This window comes from Schistocerca piceifrons, chromosome 3 (assembly GCF_021461385.2).
Source record: "Schistocerca piceifrons isolate TAMUIC-IGC-003096 chromosome 3, iqSchPice1.1, whole genome shotgun sequence".
Classification (NCBI taxonomy): Eukaryota; Metazoa; Arthropoda; class Insecta; order Orthoptera; family Acrididae; genus Schistocerca; species Schistocerca piceifrons.
Window position 1 is genome coordinate 640,416,262 of NC_060140.1, and position 22,228 is coordinate 640,438,489.

The 22,228-nt window shown below is 41.9% G+C and overlaps 1 protein-coding gene across 1 annotated transcript in view; it reads right to left on the reverse strand.

The window, feature by feature from the left end:
• Window positions 1-21,317, reverse strand: part of LOC124788915 (pollen-specific leucine-rich repeat extensin-like protein 1) — a 179,575-nt gene extending 158,258 nt beyond the window's left edge. Inside the window, exon 1 of the mRNA XM_047256198.1 lies at window positions 21,137-21,317. Within this exon, the coding sequence (XP_047112154.1) occupies window positions 21,137-21,255 (119 nt within the window). The 5' untranslated portion in view covers window positions 21,256-21,317. The remainder of the gene's footprint in view (window positions 1-21,136) is intronic.
• Between the last annotated feature and the right edge of the window lie 911 nt (window positions 21,318-22,228).

The window sequence follows — 22,228 nt, forward strand, 5'->3', positions numbered from 1 at the left end:
TCGGTATAATATTCCGGACGTAAAATAGTCCCCCATTCGGATCTCCGGGCGGGGACTACTCAAGAGGATTTCGTTATCAGGAGAAAGAAAACTGGCGTTCTACGGATCGGAGCGTGGAATGTCAGATCCCTTAATCGGACAGGTAGGTTATGAAATTTAAAAAGGGAAGTGGATAGGTTAAAGTTAGATATAGTGGGAATTAGTGAAGTTCGGTGGCAGGAGGAACAAGACTTTTGGTCAGGTGAATACAGGGTTACAAATACAAAATCAAATAGGGGTAATGGAGGAGTAGTTTTAATAGTAAATAAAAAAATAGGAGTGCGGGTAAGCTACTTCAAACAGCATAGTGAACGCATTATTGTGGCCAAGATAGACACGAACCCCACACCTATTACAGTAGTACAAGTTTATATGCCAACTAGCTCTGCAGATGATGAAGAAATTGATGAAATGAATGATGAGATAAAATAAATTATTCAGGTAGTGAAGGGAGATGAAAATTTAATAGTCATGGGTGACTGGAATTCTACAGGAGGAAAAGGAAGCGAAGGAAACGTAGTAGGTGAATATGTATTGCGGCTAAGAAATGCAAGAGGAAGCCGCCTGGTAGAATTTTGAACAGAGCATAACTTAATCATAGCTAACACTTGGTTCAAGAATCATGAAAGAAGGTTGTATACATGGAAGAACCCTGGAGATACTAGAAGGTTTCAGATAGATTATATAATGGTAAGACAGAGATTTAGGAATCAGAGTTTAAATTGTAAGACATTTCCAGGGGCAGATGTGTACTCTGACCACAATCTATTGGTTATGAACTGTAGATTAAAACTGAAGAAACTATAAAAACGTGAGAAATTAAGGAGATGGATCTGGATAAACTGAAAGAACCACAGATTGTACAGAGTTTCAGAGAGAGCGTATGGGAACAATTGACAGGAATGGAGGAAGGAAATACAGTAGAAGAAGAATGGGTAGCTTTGAAGAATAAAATAGTGAAGGCAGCAGAGGATCAAGTATGTAAAAAGACGAGGGCTAGTAGAAATCCTTGGGTAACAGAAGAGATACTGAATTTATGTAGAGGCTTATCTCACGAGGGGTAAGATAGATATTGCCTTTAGAGAAAAGAGAACCACTTGCATGAATATTAAGAGCTCGGATGGAAACCCAATTCTAAGCAAAGAAGGGAAAGCAGAAGGGTGGAAGGAGTATATAGAGGGTCTACACAGGGGGGATGTTCTTGAGGACAATATTATGGAAATGGCAGAGGAGGTAGATGAGGATGAAATGGGAGATATGATACTGCGTGAAGAGTTTGACAGAGCACTGAAAGACCTAAGTCGAAACAAAGCCCCGGGAGTAGACAACATTCCATTAGAACTACTGACAGCCTTGGGAGAGCCAGTCCTGACAAAATTTTACCATCTGGTGAGCAAGATGTATGAGACAGGCGAAATTCCCTCAGACGTCAAGAAGAATATAATAATTCCAATCCCAAAGAAAGCAGGTGCTGACAGATGTGAAAATTACCGAACTATCAGTTTAATAAGTCACAGCTGCAAAATACTAACGTGAAAATATTTACAGAAGAATGGAAAAACTGGTAGATACCGACCTCGGGGAAGATCAGTTTGGATTCCGTAGAAATATTGGAATACGTGAGGCAATACTGACCCTACGACCCATCTTAGAAGAAAGATTAAGGAAAGGCAAACCTACGTTTCCATCATTTGTAGACTTAGGGAAAGCTTTTGATAATGTTGACTGGAATACTCTCTTTCAAATTCTGAAGGTGGCAGGGGTAAAATACAGGGAGCGAAAGGCTATTTACAATTTGTACAGGAACCAGATGGCAGTTGTAAGAGTCGAGGGACATGAAAGGGAAGCAGTGGTTGGGAAGAGAGTGAGACAGGGTTGTAGCCTCTCCCCGATGCTATTCAATCTGTATATTGAGCAAGCAGTAAAGGAAACAAAAGAAAAGTTCGGAGTAGGTATTAAAATCCATGGAAAAGAAATAAAAACTTTGAGGTTCGCCGATGACATTTTAATTCTGTCAGAGACAGCAAAGGACTTGGAAGAGCAGCTGAACGGAAAGGAGGATATAAGATGAACATCAACAAATGCAAAACGAGGATAATGGAATGTAGTCGAATTAAATCGGGTGACTCTGCAGGAATTAGATTAGGAAGTGAGACACTTAAAATAGTAAAGGAGATTTGCTATTTGGGGAGCAAAATAAATGATGATGGTCGAAGCAGAGAAGATATAAAATGTAGGCTGGCAATGGCAAGGAAAGCGTTTCTGAAGAAGAGAAATTTGTTAACAACGAGTATAGCTTTAAGTGTCAGGAAGCCGTTTCTGAAATTATTTGTATGGAGTGTAGCCATGTATGGAAGTGAAACATGGACGATAAATAATTTAGAGAAGAAGAGAATAGAAGCTTTCGAAATGTGGTGCTACAGAAGAATGTTGAAGATTAGATGGGTAGATCACATAACTAACAAGGAGGTATAGAATAGAACTGGGGAGAAGAGGAGTGGCACAACTTGACCAGAAGAAGGGATCGGTTGGTAGGACATGTTCTGAGGCATCAAGGAATCACCAATTTATTACTGGAGGGCAGCGTGGAGGGTAAAAATCGTAAGGGAGACCAAGAGATGAATACACTAAACAGATTCAGAAGGATGTAGGTTGGAGTAACTACTGGGAGATGAAGAAGCTTGCACAGGATAGAGTAGCATGGAGAGCTGCATCAAACCAGTCTCAGGAGTGAAGACCACAACAACGACAACTCTGAGAGGAACCTTACTGGTATACAAACTGGACCGGAGGCCTTGCCTTTATTAAATTATTTAAGCTGCTTTGCAACACCGAGGATATCTACTTCTATGTTTCTCATTTTGGCAGTTGTTCTTCATTGGAATTCAGGAATATTTACTTAGTCTTCTTTGGTGAAGGAGTTTCGGAAAACCGTGTTTAATAACTCTGCATCACTACCAGAACGAAGAACTCTCGCATTCTGGATTGGGGTAGTACGGAAGATGACGTGGCACTGTAGCTTTGTCCTCCAGCCCCACCCCCCCAACCCCCAACAACACCCCATTCAGGTCGCCTGACGTAAATTGACTTTTTTTCTTTGGGGCTACATTAAGGACCATGTTTATGCATCCCCACTACCAAGAACCCTGGAGCTTTGATGACCATACACAGGATGTTGCTACATAAGGTATGGAAAGAACTTCACTACCGCTTGGATGTGTGTCGTGTTTTAAAGGCACATTTGCATGCTGAGCTTTTATTAGCAGAAAATGTAATTATAAGTAATGAAATGAAGAATTAATTTGAGCCATAGATGTAGTCCACGGCTGTATAAATAATGTATGCAGCCTCTGGAAATATTTGAAGATTTTTTGATCGTCAGATTATTGGCGGAATAAGAGGCACCGTTAGTTTTCTACGTCTTGTCCAGATCGGACGTATTTTGGCACACCGCCATTAATACTACATTATTTTATTAATATATTCACGAGTAGCAACCAATCGGCACTCGTAATTGCATAATGCAAGTCTACGTAAGTGTCGAAATTTAATTATGTTTTATTTCAGAATATATTGTTATTACTAACCTAGGTTTGTATTATTTTGTAACTTTAGTCATTATAAGATTGTTGGGTGACTTGGCGTGGCAAAAGGTTCCGTAGTTCTAAGCAAAAAGTCGTCCAGCTCGATCCAATGTCGTCTTCGGGTGCTGTCTTATTACGAAGTCCGATTTTAGTGAAAACACAGAGAGAAGAAACACGGTGAAAAATACATGAATGGACCTTTAACAAAAAAAGCCATGCTCAAGCGCCGAGAGTTTGTATGAAACATATTTTACCAATCCATAAACTTAATTGACCTCTATTTAATGTTAGTTATTGTAATTCATTGTATTGTCTCGATCCAGATACGAACGAGCTACAATTAAATTGGCAACTTCGTGTCTGGACGCATTGTTATATTTACTGCATTGTCTTCCGTTTGTTACATTATTATTGGATACTACAAGTGGATACGAGACCCCATTATTGACCACTGGAATACATTGAAGTAAGACGAATTACAGGATTGTATGTCGACACCTGAATTTATGCTGCAATCGCATCTTTACATCAGCAATCTTGCCCAAGCCCTTTGTATTACCGTAGATCGTAGACTACGGTAGATATATCACAATTTTCCATTTCCGTAGCAGTGATTTTAAGCTACATAGCGGTTTTCAAAATTATTTTCATTATTCATACAGTGAAACAATACAGTTTTATCAGTTCACAATATGGCCGACTTTAGTACTGAGTGACGTAATACGGCGTGCAACCATTAGTGTCCACAAAGAGTCAGGACAAGCGCAGAGAGTGTGTATGAAACATAATTTACCAATCTGTGCACTTAATTGATCTCTATTTAATATTCATTACTATAATTCATTGTATTTTCTCGATCCATATACGAACGAGCTAAAATTAAAGCATGATCAGAGGGCATTATTACAACATTTGTAGAGCGCAAAATACAAACACGGCGAGTTTCCGGTCCTATTCATACATCAATCATATTTGTACATGTAATACTTTGGAAAATATAAAGTTTTCAAAAAGAACGTATCAGTTACAGTACTACTGTATTTTTCCTTTTGTGGGGCATCGTTGGTATTCTTAAACAGAAGCCCTGGCAACTACATTTTCACGCCAGTAGCCGTACACCACATCGCCATATTCTGCAAGTCTAAATATTGAAAGTGCAAAGTAGAAAAGCTATACTAGTAAACTGTACCAACTTTCAAACTAAACAACCTCCGCAGGTGGGAATCTACACTTCCTCCGATTTATTTCGTGTGTTCATTCCACTTTAGGTTGCTCTGGACTACACGGATTGTACTGTGGTTACTGTTTCCAGTAGTTTGTCGCTAATTGCGTAACCCAACGGTAGTGGATTTTGTGAAATCTTACGACTCCATTCACAGCCAAAGCTTGTGGAGTATAATGACAAACTCTAGATTTCCTGTTAAAGCTATAAACCTTTGTAAGATGTGCATGGATAATAATATAAGCAGGGGTTTGGTAATGTGATAAAATCTGACCACTGTGTAAATAAAAGTGGACTACGACAAGGGGATGCTCTGTCCTGCTTCTCTTTAACATAGCCTTGGACAGAATTGTGAACAAACTCACACTAGCACCTGCTCAGATCTTTCAAAGTGACTGTAGAAGGATATTTATTTTATTTATTCATTTAAACTCATGTGGTTAGGGCCATCAGGCTCTCTCTCTTGCAGTATACCAGAGTTTGGTTCAAATGGCTCTGAGCACTACGGGACTTAACATCTGAGGTCATCAGTCCCCTAGAATTTGGAACTACTTAAACCTAACTAACCTAAGGACATCACACACATACATGCCCGAGGCAGGATTCGAACATGCGACCGTAGCGGTCGCGCGATTCCAGACTGACTCGCCTAGAACCGCTCGGCCACATCGGCCAGCACACCAGAGTTTCACGCATAAAGTACTTGTATACCGAAAGAAAACATTGGAGATTTTAGAGGGTTCCCGGAGAAAAATAGACTGTGGATGGGAACATCCACTGAAGCAACAGAGCTTCGCATTCATAGAAACAAAGCCTTTTTACGCAGGAACTCGCTCCATCGTCTCCACTGGCTATCGTGGCAATCAGTCGCCATCACTGAATAACCAACAACATTGCGAAACGCTCCGCCTGTGGTCTGTCACCTACAGAGTCATGTTTGCTGCCAAAGATGTGGCTTAATGGCAGCCGCCAGCGTCTATAATTTCGACACTCTGTAGGATCGTTCCATGACGTTTCTGGACACGGGTTCCTATCTTCGATTTGTTCCTCAAGACACCCTCTACAGTCTCTCGAGTTTGTCGCAACATTTCTGGGATTGTTAAGGGTCAATACAACGCACTAAGAGTGTACTTTGGCGGCGCTGTGGTCACTAACAAAACCTCAACTCCTGGACGTGAACCATCTTTCACGTCAGTAGCTTACTGTGACATTCTTACTAAACTTCACAGATGAATGTCCTATCTACAAACATTGGCTGGTAAAGAGCCTCCCTTCCCCTATTCGTAAAGAAATTTGCAATACTAGCAGTTCTCCCCAGCACTGCACTGGTACTAGCCGTTAATGCAACATCTTAAGCCCTGAAGTATCTTTAGACAGGCTGACATTCGAAACATCCCAGTACACTATCAATCTTAACGTATAAGCGTCAAACATCTACATACCGATACCTAGTCAAGATCCATATTAAGCTGGTCATTGACAAATCTACAAAATGTGTACATGCAGACTGAAGTGACGAATGAAAATGTGTACCCAAGCCGAAATTCGAACCTGGGTCTCTTGCTCATTAGGCAGATGCGCTAACCACTACGCCACGCTGGCAGGGTGGCTTTCTCAGAGCTGCACCGACAACCCTAGCACCCCTCCCGCCTCAGTCCAAATTACCATTCACGCCTTAGCCGACCTGCAATTCCCTCTAAATTCGAAGAGCATTGCTTTATAAAAGCTGGGATAGTTTTTGTAAAATATCTATGACAAATTAATGTTGCAGAATAACAGAGGCCTTAGCAAATAAGGATGTGGATATGTTTACTGAGATCCTGCTATTTCCTACAAAGAGTTGTCCGTTCAACTGGAGATGTTTGGAAACGAGAATTACACAAATATTCAGGAAATAAAGAACTTACGTAACACTATACTATGCACTACAGACGCGTCACTGATATGGCAAGTGATGGAAATGGAAATGTCGTGTGGCTAAGGCCTCCCGTCGGGTAGACCGTTCGCCTGGTGCAGGTCTTTCAATTTGACGCCACTTCGGCGACCTGCGCGTCGATGGGGATGAAATGATGATGATTAGGACAACACAACACCCAGTCCCTGAGCGCAGAAAATCTCCGACCCAGCCGGGAATCGAACCCAGGCCCTTAGGATTGACAGTCTGTCACGCTGACCACTCAGCTACCAGGGCGGACATGGCAAGTGATGATGTCCAAGGACTTCAGCAGTCACCGTCAACGCCCTTGTTCGCCTCAACGGTTTTACACAGTTTCCACTGTAGGCATGTGGCGGAGTGAGGAACAACATCATCTTCTTCGGCTACATAAATCGGCTTAGTTCCACAAGCACACTGTTGCGAGATCAGCTAAAACAGTACTGTCCGCCCTGTAGTATCATTGTTATCGCCGAAGAGCGACAGAGTGTACAGACACTTTACACTTTTTTCAGTCATTTGGGGTTGCCAGTGACACGAATACATTGCGACACTAATAACAAATAATTAACTGTTTATCTGTTTGCACTGTATGTTGCTATCAATGTAGGTGTACTAGTTAAAAATAACCTTCTCAAATCACGTAAGAAGAAAGGAAAGGAAATCCAACACCAGCCTTAGATAAAAGTTCGATAAGCAGAGGCCAGTGCGACGATACACCATCAACGCATCAGCGTCATACTTTCCCAACGCAAAATGTTACAGTCAAGAGTTCTACGATCTGTCTTTGGAATTCACGTCTGGTTCAAAAATGGTTCAAATGGCTCTGAGCACTATGGGACTTAACATCTGAGGTCATCAGTCCACTAGAACTTTTTTTTTTTTTGGTCATCAGTCTACTGACTGGTTTGATGCGGCCCGCCACGAATTCCTTTCCTGTGCTAATCTCTTTATCTCAGAGTAGCACTTGCAACCTACGTCCTCAATTATTTGCTTAACGTATTCCAATCTCTGTCTTCCTCAACAGTTTTTGCCCTCTACAGCTCCCTCTAGTACCATGGAAGTCATTCCCTCATGTCTTAGCAGATGTCCTATCATCCTGTCCCTTCTCCTTATCAGTGTCTTCCACATATTCCTTTCCCCTCCGATTCTGCGTAGAACTCCTCCTCATTTCTTACCTTATCAGTGCATCTAATTTTCAACATTCGTCTATAGCACCACATCTCAAATGCTTCGATTCTCTTCTGTTCCGGTTTTCCCACAGTCCATGTTTCACTACCATACAATTCTGTACTCCAGACGTACATCCTCAGAAATTTCTTCCTCAAATTAAAGCCGGGTATTTGATATTAATAGACTTCTCTTGACCATAAATGATGTTAAGTTTCTCGCTGTTCTCATTTCTACTACTTCTCATTACCTTCGTCTTTCCCCGATTTACTCTCAAACCATACTGTGTACTCATTAGACTGTTCATTCCGTTCAGCAGATCATTTAATTCTTCTTCACTTTCACTCAGGATAGCAATGTCATCAGCGAATCGTATCATTGATATCCTTTCACCTTGTATTTTAATTCCACTCCTGAACCTTTCTTTTATTTCCATCATTGCTTCCACGATGTACAGATTGAAGAGTAGGGGCGAAAAGCTACAGCCTTGTCTTACACCCTTCTTGATACGAGCACTTCGTTCTTGATCGTCCACTCTTATTATTCCCTCTTGGTTGTTGTACATATTGTATATGACCCGTCTCTCCCTATAGCTTACCCCTACTTTTTTCAGAACCTCTAACAGCTTGCACCATTTTATATTGTCGAACGCTTTTTCCAGGTCGAGAAATCCTATGAAAGTGTCTTGACTTGTCTTTAGCCTTGCTTCCATTATTAGCCGTAACGTCAGAATTACCTCTCTCGTCCCTTTACCTTTCCTAAAGCGAAACTGATCGTCACCTAGAGCATTCTCAATTTTCTTTTCCATTCTTCTGTATATTATTCTTCTAAGCAGCTTCGATGCATGAGCTGTTAAGCTGATTGTGCGATAATTCTCGCACTTGTCAGCTCTTTCCGTCTTCGGAATTGTGTGGATGATGCTTCTCCGAAAGTCAGATGGTATATCACCAGACTCATATATTCTACACACCAACGTGAATAGTCGTTTTGTTGCCACTTCCCCCAATGATTTTAGAAATTCTGATGGAATGTTATCTATCCCTTCTGCCTCATTTGACCGTAAGTCCTCCAAAGCTCTTTTAAATTCCGATTCTAATACTGGATCCCCTATCTCTTCTAAATCGACTCCTCTTTCTTCTTCTATCACATCAGACAAATCTTCACCCTCGTATTCTTTCCACCTATCTGCTCTCTCCTCTGCATTTAACAGTGGAATTCCCGTTGCAATCTTAATGTTACCACCGTTGCTTTTAACGTCACCAAAGGTTGTTTTGACTTTCCTGTACGCTGAGTCTGTCCTTCCGACAATCATATCTTTTTCGATGTCTTCACATTTTTCCTGCAGCCATTTCGTCTTAGCTTCCCTGCACTTCATATTTATTTCATTCCTCAGCGACTTGTATTTCTGTATTCCTGATTTTCCAGGAACATGTTTGTACTTCCTCCTTTCATCAATCAACTGAAGTATTTCTTCTGTTGCCCATGGTTTCTTCGCAGCTACCTTCTTTGTACCTATGTTTTCCTTCCCAACTTCTGTGATGGCCCTTTTTAGAGATGTCCATTCCTCTTCAACTGTACTGCCTACTGCGCTATTCCTTATTGCTGTATCTATAGCGTTAGAGAACTTCAAACGTATCTCGTCATTCCTTAGTACTTCCGTATCCCACTTCTTTGCGTATTAATTCTTCCTGACTAATGTCTTGAACTTCAGCCTACTCTTCATCACTACTATATTGTGATCTGAGTCTATATCTGCTCCTGGGAACGCCTTACAATCCAGTATCTGATTTCGGAATCTCTGTCTGACCATGATGTAATCTAATTGAAATCTTCCCGTATCTCCCGGCCTTTTCCAAGTATACCTCCTCCTCTTGTGATTCTTGAACAGGGTATTCGCTATTACTAGCTGAAACTTGTTACAGAACTCAATTAGTCTTTCTCCTCTTTCATTCCTTGTCGCAAGCCCATATTCTCCTGTAACCTTTTCTTCTACGCCTTCCCCTACAACTGCATTCCAGTCGCCCATGACTATTAGATTTTTGTCCCCCTTTACATACTGCATTACCCTTTCAATATCCTCGTACACTTTCTCTATCTGTTCATCTTCAGCTTGCGACGTCGGCATGTATACCTGAACTATCGTTGTTGGTGTTGGTTTGCTGTCGATTCTGATTAGAACAACCCGGGCACTGAACTGTTCACAGTAACACACCTCTGCCCTACCTTCCTATTCATAACGAATCCTACACCTGTTATACCATTTTCTGCTGCTGTTGATATGACCCGAAACTCATCTGACCAGATATCCTTGTCTTCCTTCCACTTCACTTCACTGACCCCTACTATATCTAGATTGAGCCTTTGCATTTCCCTTTTCAGATTTTCTAGTTTCCCAACCACGTTCAAGCTTCTGACATTCCACGCCCCGACTCGTAGAACGTTATCCTTTCGTAGATTATTCAATCTTTTTCTCAAGGTAACCTCCCCCTTGGCAGTCCCCTCCCGGAGATCCGAATGGGGGACTATTCCGGAATCTTTTGCCAATGGAGAGATCATCATGACACTTCTTCAATTACAGGCCACATGTCCTGTGGATACACGTTACGTGTCTTTAATGCAGTGGTTTCCATTGCCTTCTGCATCCTCATGTCGTTGATCATTGCTGATTCTTCCGCCTTTAGGGGCAATTTCCCACCCCTAGAACAAGAGAGTGCCCTGAGCCTCTATCCGCTCCTCCGCCCTCTTTGACAAGGCAGTTGGCAGAATGAGGCTGACTTCTTATGCCGGAAGTCTTCGGCCGCCAATGCTGATTATTTATCAAAATTTAGGCAGTGACGGGGATCGAACCCGTGACCAAAGACGTTATGATTATGAATCAAAGACGCTACCCCTAGACCACTTAGAACTCTTTAAACCTAACTAACCTAAGTACATCACTCACATCCATGCCCGAGGCAGGATTCGAACCTGCGACCGTAGCGCTCACGCGGTTCCAGACTGAAGCGCCTAGAACCGCTCGGCCACTTCGGTCGGCTTCACGTCTGGCAGTTATGAGAATATTCTAGGGAAGCTGATTTCAAATCCCACTCGCTTTCTGATCTGCCATTATGAACATCAATCTGTCGGCAAGGTATACCAGCTCCATGTATTTCCTGTAGGTCTCTGCGGAACACAGTCCTCGTTCCAGCATGATAGGTCCAATCCACAAATAACCTCCATTTATAAACATAGATCGTTTTAGATCATCTACTGTGCGTACTAATTTTGCAACGCTGTTTTCCTGTACTTAAACCGTTATGCAAAACACGAGAAAAAAGAAGAATAAATATTAAATGTAAGGTATGATAGATAACATATATCGTAGTTTTATTGTATTCTATTAAAAGCGTGCTGTTTAATCCTATCTTGTCGAAAATGGACATTACGAGAATCGTGACTACGGCATAATTATAACGACTATTACGTCGAAGAGCAACTAGTCACTTTATGTAGTGGATTCTCGCAAAATTTTTCTGTGATCGATTATCAGATACATCATCCTTTTGTAATAAACTCAATCAACCCCTAACTATTTTCATGAACTGGAACGGGTTATGATAATTTCCGTGCAACAGTTTCATATCATGTCTTGAGTGGGCAACCAAGCAACCAACATGCAACTTGGAAAAGATGAAGACACACCTGTTAGAGACGACTAAAAGGGGGAATTTTACACCTGATGCCCTGCAGCGAAGCTCGGCAATTGTTCAGAACATAAGTAATGCCTGAACGCAGATGGCCGCGCAGAGTGGCCGCGTGGTTTGAGGCGCTATGTCACGGACTGCGCGGTCCCTCCCGCCGGTGGTCCGAGTCCTCCCTGTTCTTAACATAAGTTAGTTCAAGTAATGTAAAAGTCTAGAGACCGATGACCTCGGCACGTTGGAATACTGAGCGGAGATGATAAACTCGCACCAAGTTTCGAAATTCTCTAGTCAAAGCAACGACAGCTGCCCGACAGCGATAAAGCAACTTGACAGCAGATAGGTTCGTCGCGTTGGATATTTGAAATGGCCACACGTTCAACATGTTGCAGTTTAAATCTAAATATTTGCTACACGACTTACTACACAATGCATAGGAGAGGGTACTTGGCACCGTTCTTTGGCCTTCGCTCTCCTGCTCCATTCGCGAACTGAAGAAGAGAAACCGTTTCTACAAGGGCGTGTTGAAGAAAAGTAATGCCTCCTAACTTCTTGTGTGAAAAAATTTGAGCTTTTTAAATACAAAAAACATTATTAACAGCCTAGATATTTTTTCTCCATGTCAACATATTTGTTTCTCAACATAGTCACCCTGGCGACGAACACATTTCTCTCAACGAGACACCAGTTTATTGATGACGTCGCTGTAGAACGTTTGATCTTGTTGACAGAGCCGTAACTTCACGCCTACTTGCACCGCTTCACCACTATCATAGTGAAGTCCTGGAAGGTGTTAAGTTTTGGAAACAGGAGAAAATCGGTTGGGACCAAGTCGGGATTGTATGGAGGATGATCGAAGTTAGTAAACCCAAAACGTCGAATTGCAGCATATTTCGCAGCGCTAGTGTGTGTTCTGGCATTCTCAGGCGGAAGGAAAGGGTGTTCCACTTGTGGACGAACTCATCTCCAGTTAGAAACTCGATTACGTCACGCTGTTTCTCACGTACCCACATACCTACGCCACACATCGCCATGTTACACGCTATAGTTCGGAGCTCTCTAGTGGCAGACGGGTGTAATTTCCATCGCCGATGTAGGAAGGTCGAGCGAGTATTATGCATGACATGTATACCTCAACCTATATTACCAAATAGGGGTAATACAGGAGTAGATTTAATAATGAATAGGAGTATAGGAATGCGGGTAAGCTACTACAAACAGGATAGTGAACGCATTATTGTGGCCAAGATAGATACGAAGCCCACGCCTACCACAGTAGTACAAGTTTATATGCCAACTAGCTCCGCGATGACGAAGAGATTGATGAAACGTATGATGAGATAAAAGAAATTATTCAGATAGTGAAGGGAGACGAAAACTTAATGGTCATGGGTGACTAGAACTCGATAGTAGGAAAACGAAGAGAAGGAAACGTAGTAGGTGGATATGGAATGGGATTAAGGAATGAAAGAGGAAGCCGCCTGGTAGAATTTTGCACAGAGCATAACTTAACCATAGCTTACATTTGGTTCAAGAATCATGAAAGAAGGTTGTATACATGGAAGAAGCCTGGAGGTACTGGAAGATCTCAGATAGATTATACAAGTGTAAGACAGAGATTCAGGAACCAGGACTTAAATTGAAGACATATCCAGGGGCAGATGTGGACTCTGATCACAATCTATTGGTTATGAACTGTAGATTAAAACTGAAGAAACTGCAAAAACGTGGGAAATTAAGGAGATGGGGTCTGGATAAACTGAAAGAACCACAGATTGTACAGAGTTTCAGAGAGAGCATAAGGGAACAATTGACAGGATTGGGGGAAGGAAATACAGTAGAAGAAGAATGGCTAGCTTTGAGAGATGAAATAGTGAGTTAGCAGAGGATCATGTAGGTAAAAAGACGAGGGCTAATAGAAATCCTTGGGAACAGAAGAGATATTGAATTTAATTGATGAAAGGAGAAAACACAAAAATGCAGTAAATGAAGCAGGCAAAAAGGAATACAAACGTCTGAAAAATGTGATCGACAGGAAGTGCAAAATGGCTAAGCAGGGATGGCTAGTGGACAAATGTAAGGATGTAGAGGCATATCACTAGGGGTAAGGCAGATACTGCCTACAGGCAAATTAATGAGACCTTTGGAGAAAAGAGAAGTACTTGCATGAATATCAAGAGCTCAGATGGAAACCCAGTTCTAAGCCAAGAAGGGAAAGCAGAAAGGTGGAAGGAGTATATAGAGGGTCTATACAAGGGCGATGTTCTTAAGGAGAATATTATAAAAATGGAAGAGAATGTAGATGAAGATGAAATAGGAGATATGATACTGCGTGAAGAGCACTGAAAGACCTAAGTTGAAACAAGGCCCTGGGAATAGACAACATCCCATCAGCAATACTGACAGCCTTCGGAGAGCCAGGCCTCGCAAAACTCTACCATCTAGTGAGTAAGATATAAGAGACAGGCGAAATACCCTCAGACATCAAGAAGAATATAATAATTCCAATCCCAAAGAAAGCAGGTGTTGACAGAAGTGAAAATTAACGAATTATCAGTTTAATAAGCCATAGCTGCAAAATACTAACACGAATTCTTTACAGACGAATGGAAAAACTGGTAGAAGCTGACATCGGGTAAGATCGGTTTGGATTCCGTAGAAATTTTGGAACACGTGAGGCAATACTGACCCTACGACTTATCTTAGAAAATAGATCAAGGAAAGGCAAACCTACGTTTCTAGCATTAGTAGACTTAGAGAAAGCTTTTGACAACGTTGACTGGAATACTCTCTTTCAAATTCTGAAGGTGGCAGAAGTAAAATACAGGGAACGATAGGCTATTTACAATTTGTACAGAAACCAGATGGCAGTTATAAGAGTCGAGGGGCATGAAAGGGAAGCAGAGGTTGGGAAGGGAGTGAGACAAGGTTGTAGCCTGTCCTCGATGTTATTCAATCTGTATATTGAGCAAGCAGTGAAGAAAACAAAAGAAAAATTCGGAGTAGGAATTAAAATCCATGGAGAAGAAATAAAAACTTTGAGGTTCGCCGATGACATTGTAATTCTGTCAGAGACAGCAAAGGGCCTGGAAGAGCAGGTGAACGGAATGGACAGTGTCTTGAAAGGAAGATATAAGATGAACATCAACAAAAGCGAAACGAGGATAATGGAATGTGGTCGAATTAAATCGGGTGATGCTGCGGGAATTAGATTAGGAAATGAGACGCTTAAAGCAGTAAATGAGTTTTGCTATTTGGAGAGCAAAATTACTCAAGATGGTCGAAGTAGAGAGGATATAAAATGTAGACTGGCAATGGCAAGGGAAGCGTTTCTGAAGAAGAGAAATTTGTTAACATGGAGTATAGATTTAAGTGTCAGGAAGTCGTTTCTGAAAGTATTTGTATGGAGTGTAGCCATGTATGGAAGTGAAACATGGACGATAAATAGTTTAGACAAGATGAGAATAGAAGCTTTCGAAATGTGGTGTTACAGAGGAAAGCTGAAGATTAGATGGGTACATCACATAACTAATGAGACTAATGACGAGGTATTGAATAGAATTAGAGAGAAGAGGACTAGAAGAAGGGATTGGTTGGTAGGGCATATTCTGAGACATCAAGGGATCACCAATTTAGTATTGGAGGGAAGCGTGGAGGGTAAAAATCGTAGAGGGAGACCAAGAGATGAATACATTAAACAGATTCAGAAGGATGTAGGTTGCAGTAGGTACTGGGAGATGAAGAAGCTTGCACAGGATAGAGTAGCATGGAGAACTGCATGAAACCAGACTCTGCACTGAGGACCACAACAACACCAACATATTGCAGATACGATAAGAACTTCGAAGGTATTACTTTTCAGCATGCTTTTGTATATCGGTCCAAACGCCCCGTAATTTTTCTTCTTGCTATGGTTATTGCTGGAGATATACAACGGAGGAAATAAAAACGCTCCACACACCCTTAAACTTTTTGAGTAGAACCTTATGAAGAGATAATGTATTTCTTCCAAAGAATCCCATGTAAGGTCACTGTGTTCGTCCACAACACTGGTACGTATCAGCCGGCCGCTTACAAACCAAGCGATACGTCTCAGAAGGTCCGTATCTCCTCTTTTAATTTGACCTGTAGAGCATCCCAAATATTCTAACAACACGTAAGAATTGAACCGAACGTTGTCTCGTTTGAAAACGCCCTGCAGTGTTCCCCGAATTTTTCCAACAAATTTAAGTCATTCAGTTACACTCCCTACAATTGATAACGTCCGTATCAATTACCATCGTCTAGTAACATTAGCCGTAGGTAATTATTCAGTATAACAGACTTCAAGTGGAGGCAGTCTAGCGCTGCATTCAAAACCTATATCCCATTTCCTCCTGTTCGATTAAGATAACTTAGCATTCATGTACGTTTACTGGAAGTTGGCGTTCATTGAACGGAAGGGATGTCCAAGTAGTTCTGAATTTACCTACTGTTACTCGAAAATGAGACAACCGTACACGGCTGCGACGTGAGCAAATAACCCGAGCGTGTTGGTCGGGCAGACTTGAGATGAAGAAGTCAACAATGACGCGTTTAGCAAGTCCACGTAGCAGAAAGCTTACACAGAAGTCTTATTCCGATAAACTCTTATCAGACAGTGGACCGAGTAAACCCGACGACCTGACGTAATACTGTTACTCATCATCGCTCGCACCAGCGACACGAGCAATTTTGACTTTATTTCAAGATAACGACGGAGATCCACAGTACCATACGAGACGCTCTCACTTATTTGTTGACTGAACGGATATGTTATCGCATCAATTCCTCTGCAAGTTATGATCTCACACTTGCCACTTTTATCGCTGTCAGTTTCACTGCTACTAAGGTCGCTTGGGAAAATGAAAGCAATTCCTTAGAGTCTCTTAAAGTGACGAACAACTAACTACGCAGAAGCACTTCATGTACGACACTTTCATTTGTGAACGACGTTTTTGCGCTTTGCTATCTGAAGAGCGTTAGAAATATTGACTCCGTTGTATGTCGTGGAATCTGCTTTTATGTAGATTTTTTGGTACGTATGCTTCACTAAAGATTCGTCTACATAAAATCCAATAACCTATTACGTAGGCGCCCTTCCAGCCGAAACTGGCCCTGCAATTTTTTCAATAGTGCATGGACCTAAGGGAAAATAACTGTATTCTTCAGTAAAATCGTACTATCTTAGGATACCTACACGACGAGGACAGCAGTATAGGTACTACATGGTCACCTGTAATATCGGTTCACCACATTAATCCAACGTCGCCTTCTTCCAACGATCCCCATTACGTCTATTCATCTCTATTCACTGTCGTATGGGTTATACCAGACTGCACAGTCCTACCAAACACATCTTGAGGTTCCTCCGTCTACTGTCATGTTGAAGCCTTAGGAACCTCTGATGTGTTTATCGTTTGACTTAATGTGTTTGCGTCAGATGAGGACTTAATAATGAGGAAATAGAACAGTAATTGGTTAAGAAGTTTTTATTCATTGGACGTCCACTTGTTACAAGTTCCAGTACCTGAAAATCCTTGTGGGTAGTTCTTTTAGTCTTTGGAACAGGCTGCTAATGTTTTTTGCAAATGGTATTCTCTATTAGACTACGTTCTTTTGTTGAATACAAATAATAATAATAACATGTGACGAGGGCCTCCCGTCGGGTAGACCGCCCGCCTGGTGCGAGTCTTTCGATTTGACTCCACTTCGGCGACTTGCGTCTCGATGGGAATGAAATAATGATAATTAGGACAACACAACACCCAGTCCCTGAGCGGAGAAAATCTCCCACCCAACCGGGAATCGAACCCGGGCCCGTAGGATTGACAGTCCGTCGCGCTGACCACTCAGCTGCCGGGGGCGGACGTTAAATACAAATCGAATTATTTATGTCACATTGGACATTGCTTCAGCAGTCACACGAGTGTGAAGAAGCAATAAGTTTATTCGATAAGCTTCCAGCCAAATAACGCAAGAACTACTATGATTCCTGCTAAACACATGCCTTCCTCACCATATCATATTCAAAATCAAATTAATTTTAAAGAAAACGCAATTTAACGTACAGGATTTCGTTGCAGTAGGCATGTATCATCCTCAGCCCCAGAAGCACAACAATTAAGGATGTGGTACGGCCATTAGAGCGTCGTTGCAGGTAACACTGTGTTCATGGTTCACAGCTGATTTGAAAAATTTTCACCGAGTGCTCCGAGATGCGTATCTGCACCTTTGTCACATTTACAACGATAAAGATATTCAACTCTTCCAAGACAATGATCACAACGTGAAATATGTTTTCTCCAACGACCCAAACTTGTTTATTCGATGGAGATTCGTGTTGTGCCCTACTTCATAGCTATACAACGCAGAAACGAAAGGGAGCCTCCCATCTTGCTTATCATTTTTCTTGCAACTACGCAACACGAGTCGCGAGCCACAACGCAGCAGTCGAACAGCCACGGTTTTAAAGCGATATATTTGAACATTCTGTGGCTCGACGGAAACCGTCAAACTGAGAGTACTTTTTACTTTCGTTTACACTCAAGAATGCACAAGAACGACAAAATTATACGATTCTTTAACAGGTTTCGAGTTTCGTGTGTAGAGCTATCTGTCCATATGCTGTTGTTACAGTTACCTCCATAGAAAGATGTAGCAGCACTAAGGGCACCTTTGTGTGTTCACGGATCAGCTATTTTACACATTTCAGATTCTTTATTCTGAAGAACCTCTGTTCTGTCTGACCTTCAGCAGGTTTATGTACTTATAAAACTTGGTGCATGCAGTGCTCTTAGTTCACATCAGCAACTAATGTCGAGACCGAAGCCTACAGACGTCCTTTGTTTCCACTAGCCTCCAGCTGTCAAAGCTCTGCAACGGTGCGAATCCAGCTTCGGGTAAACATGCCGAAATGGAAGGCAAATGACAATCTGCAGTTGCGAAAAATTCCTTCAGAGTAATAGTCATCACGGAATTTCTCGTAAATACGTTGCGATCGAAATGCAAGTAAAGCAGTCAAGACTAACAGGAATGCAGAAATAGTGCCTCACATTGTATTGCCCTTTAGTATCCTCCTGCAATCGGCAAATACAATGAGTTTCTAACGGGCCTTGCGATAGGTAATCATTGACTTGAAATTCTTCACATAGATTGCACATAGCAACGAACGGATTGATGTAACAAACAATTGTGTTACCCGTTGCGCCAGCCGAAGTGGCCGTGCGGTTCTAAGCCCTGCAGTCTGGAACCGCGAGACCGCTGCGGTCGCAGGTTCGAATCCTGCCTCGGGCATGGACGTGTGTGATGTCCTTAGGTTAGTTAGGTTTAAGTAGTTCTAAGTTCTAGGGGACTAATGACCTCAGAAGTTGAGTCCCACAGAGCTCAGAGCCACTTGAACCACTTACCCGTTGATTTCTGTAACAACACTTCCTCCCGGTAACTTAAGAGACTTTTTACTTGTTTATGTATCAGATGAAACAAAAGGCTAGTGACGGAGGCTGTATCCAAAGAGACTAATATCTCACAAATGATTACAATAAAATGTTTCCCGTTAGCCGGAATTCTGACCTTGTATCACCGAAAAAATTATCTCCTAACGAAATAAGGGGAAATATAAAGAAAAGGTTAGAATGTTAGCCTATGGAAAGAACAGATATTTAATGAGCATTTGTCTCAGCTTTGGAAACTTAAAAATCATTACGTACAATATGCAAAGAACGACATATCACACTCTGCAGAAAGAAAGAGAGAAAAATCATGAACTCTAAGAACTAGAGTAAAAAACTACCACTATCCTACATTTTTATTTTTCTTTAATTATTTCATTCTTACAGGATTCAACCAGGCTTTGACAACGACTCATTTTAAGCAAAATTAGTTCCATTTTGCACTAATGACAAACGTATAATTGTTTTGTAATTCAAGTAGACCTCTGTTGCACTGACATTCGTCGTATTCATGACGCGAAGTAACATGAAAAGTAAATCAGGAATAGTAGGTTTGGCGATTACAGGTACAGTGTTCGCCACTATATCTTGTTTCACATCCGTGTCGTGAAGAAACTGATTCGACAATTATTACGATATTTTAATAACGATTCCTCAAGTGCACATAAAATAGTCAACTAATGTGTGTCAGAATACGAAAAAGCTGGACGTTGTGTTTTTTGTTATTTCCTTTAATCTTAAGAAATTCTATCGACAAGTTTATCACCTCAAGATTTCCGGGAGACAAACACCGCCAACAACTAGTTGCGTGACATTCTCAGAACTGCTATACAAGGTGACGTGCGTATTATCACGCCGATATCGGGTGAAACGCGAACAACTGTTCGCAAGATGCTTCCCGTTAGACAGAATCAGTGGCACGTCACTGCCCTTGCTAATTCATTTACGTGTCAGCATACGTGTTACAGATGTACGCTGCTGATCATTGCACTGTGTTTTCAGAAACAAGACGTACTGAATACGGTTTCCGGAACTTTCAAAAGAAAAAAAAACAGACTTTGGTTTTTCATTTGAAGTGATAATGACAGGCAGTAGATGCCGGTTCTGTTGTAGTGAAACTGAAACAAATATAACTTTCGGAAGAGTGTCAGATTTGGTTACACAACACATGAGTTTCCAGATTAAATTATGAGAGCTTCAATGCTAACATGATAAATTTTCTTTCTTTCAACACAGCAACAAAATAAGTAACTTTTAATTTATTATGAGTTTGTAGCCTTGCCTGATAGTTACCTGCATGCAGTTTCCAGTTTTGTAAATCATGTCAAGTACAAAAGTGTTGAAATAAAAGTTAACATTAGAAATAAGCATAAAAATACATTTTTCTCTTATGGCAGTTACAAATCGTATCAGTTTGTTGTCAAAGGTAATTTTGAAACTGTAGTACTACTGCAAGTGCTGCAAATGCAACAGTTGTCTGCTTGCCTCTATGCTAGGAACGATTGCGTAACGAAAACAAGGATAAAAAGTATAGAGGCGATAAACCACATTAATTTATAAACCTGTAGTTTTAAAATAAATATACCAGTAACTTGCTAATGCCCTGGATGTATCTGAAATACGTTGGCTTTTGAATTCGAGTGTCATAGAATGTTAAGTAGGAGCCCCTCAGACTTAAACTGACACAGCAGTCGTGAGAGACAAAGGACTCGACCGATGACCTTCAACGACCCGGGTTCGGCAAGCCCTGGCAATCGATTGCTGGACGGAATAATGATGGCTGCGCGTTAGCACCAAGTGCAGCAGTTCATGTTGAACGACGTAACTTTTTCACAAACTGGTGACGCTACAGTGTGAAATAAGAAACACAGATCTCGAAACTACATATGGAAATAGGCAGATAGCTACCCAGCGCGACCGCTGTACGTGGCAGATGCGGAGCTATCGATCCGTCGCGCTGGGCCAGTGCATAGCAGGCAGGCGGCGGAGCGGAGCGCAGAGTTGAGCGCCCGGCAACAGTTGAGCGCGATTATTCTTACCTTCTGCGTGTTGCTGGCGGCGAGGAAGCCACTCCCGAGCCCGGGCTGTCGCTGCTAGCCGGAGATGCCACCGCGTCCTTGGCGGCTGAGTCGACACGTACAGAGCGCCGCAAGCGCATGCGCAACGGCTCCCGCCGACTGTTGCCTCAACTGTGTTGTGGAGTCACGGCAGCTGCCGGTCGCTGCGCGGCGCTCGATAGGTCGACGCTGCGCGCGCCTCTGTGTGTGTGAGACAGAAACACGTCGGCGGGCGTGGAGGGGAGGGGAAGGGAGCGAGTCTGGGCTGTGTGGGGGGAGTCGCCGCTTTGCTGACTGACTGTACTCTGTGCACGCCGGCCACTGCACTCGCTCCACAATATTCCTCTCGTTGCAGCGTGAGTTCAGCCTTGTGCTGGCCACATTAATCTCAGACGTCATGTTTTACATGTACCCAACACAGAGGTCAAGTTAGCAGAGGCCTACGTTAGTTGCACAATAGAAAAGAATCAGACGCTTTCTTGTTTAGCGTATTTGAATATTTTACTTTTATTCAATGGGACAGCTCAAGGAATACGGAAGTCGCAGAGCAAAACAAAGTAAGAAACTATGTAATCTTCTAATACTGGATTTTAAATAATGCTGAAAGTCACTTTAACAGTAATGCAGAAATTTACAAATCATAATAAAGTGGAAGCAAAGCCGAAGTTGTATGTATGAACCGTCCCAGTGCTCTCCTCAAATTATCCGCAAAAAGCATGGAAAGCACAAATCACAGTAGTTTCAACAGTTAGGTCTAAAAGTGCTGTACCTGTTTTACAGGGTAAGCTTTTGAATTAAGTCATCGAAACGATGATAGTAGCTTGACATACTGCCAAGTGGAGAAAAACCGCGACGGGTTTTAATGTAATATATTCTCGCACTAATTTTCACAATGATCATCGGTTTCGTTAGTCACTGAACATCTTCAGATTAATCATTGTAACAGAGCATCCAATCGGTTCCTGATGCACACCGACTGTAAGGTTGTTCTGCCACTACAGCCGAACTGAGGATACAGTACAGAATGTAACCGGTAGACATTGTGAAAATGAGTGCGACAAAAAATCTCATTGG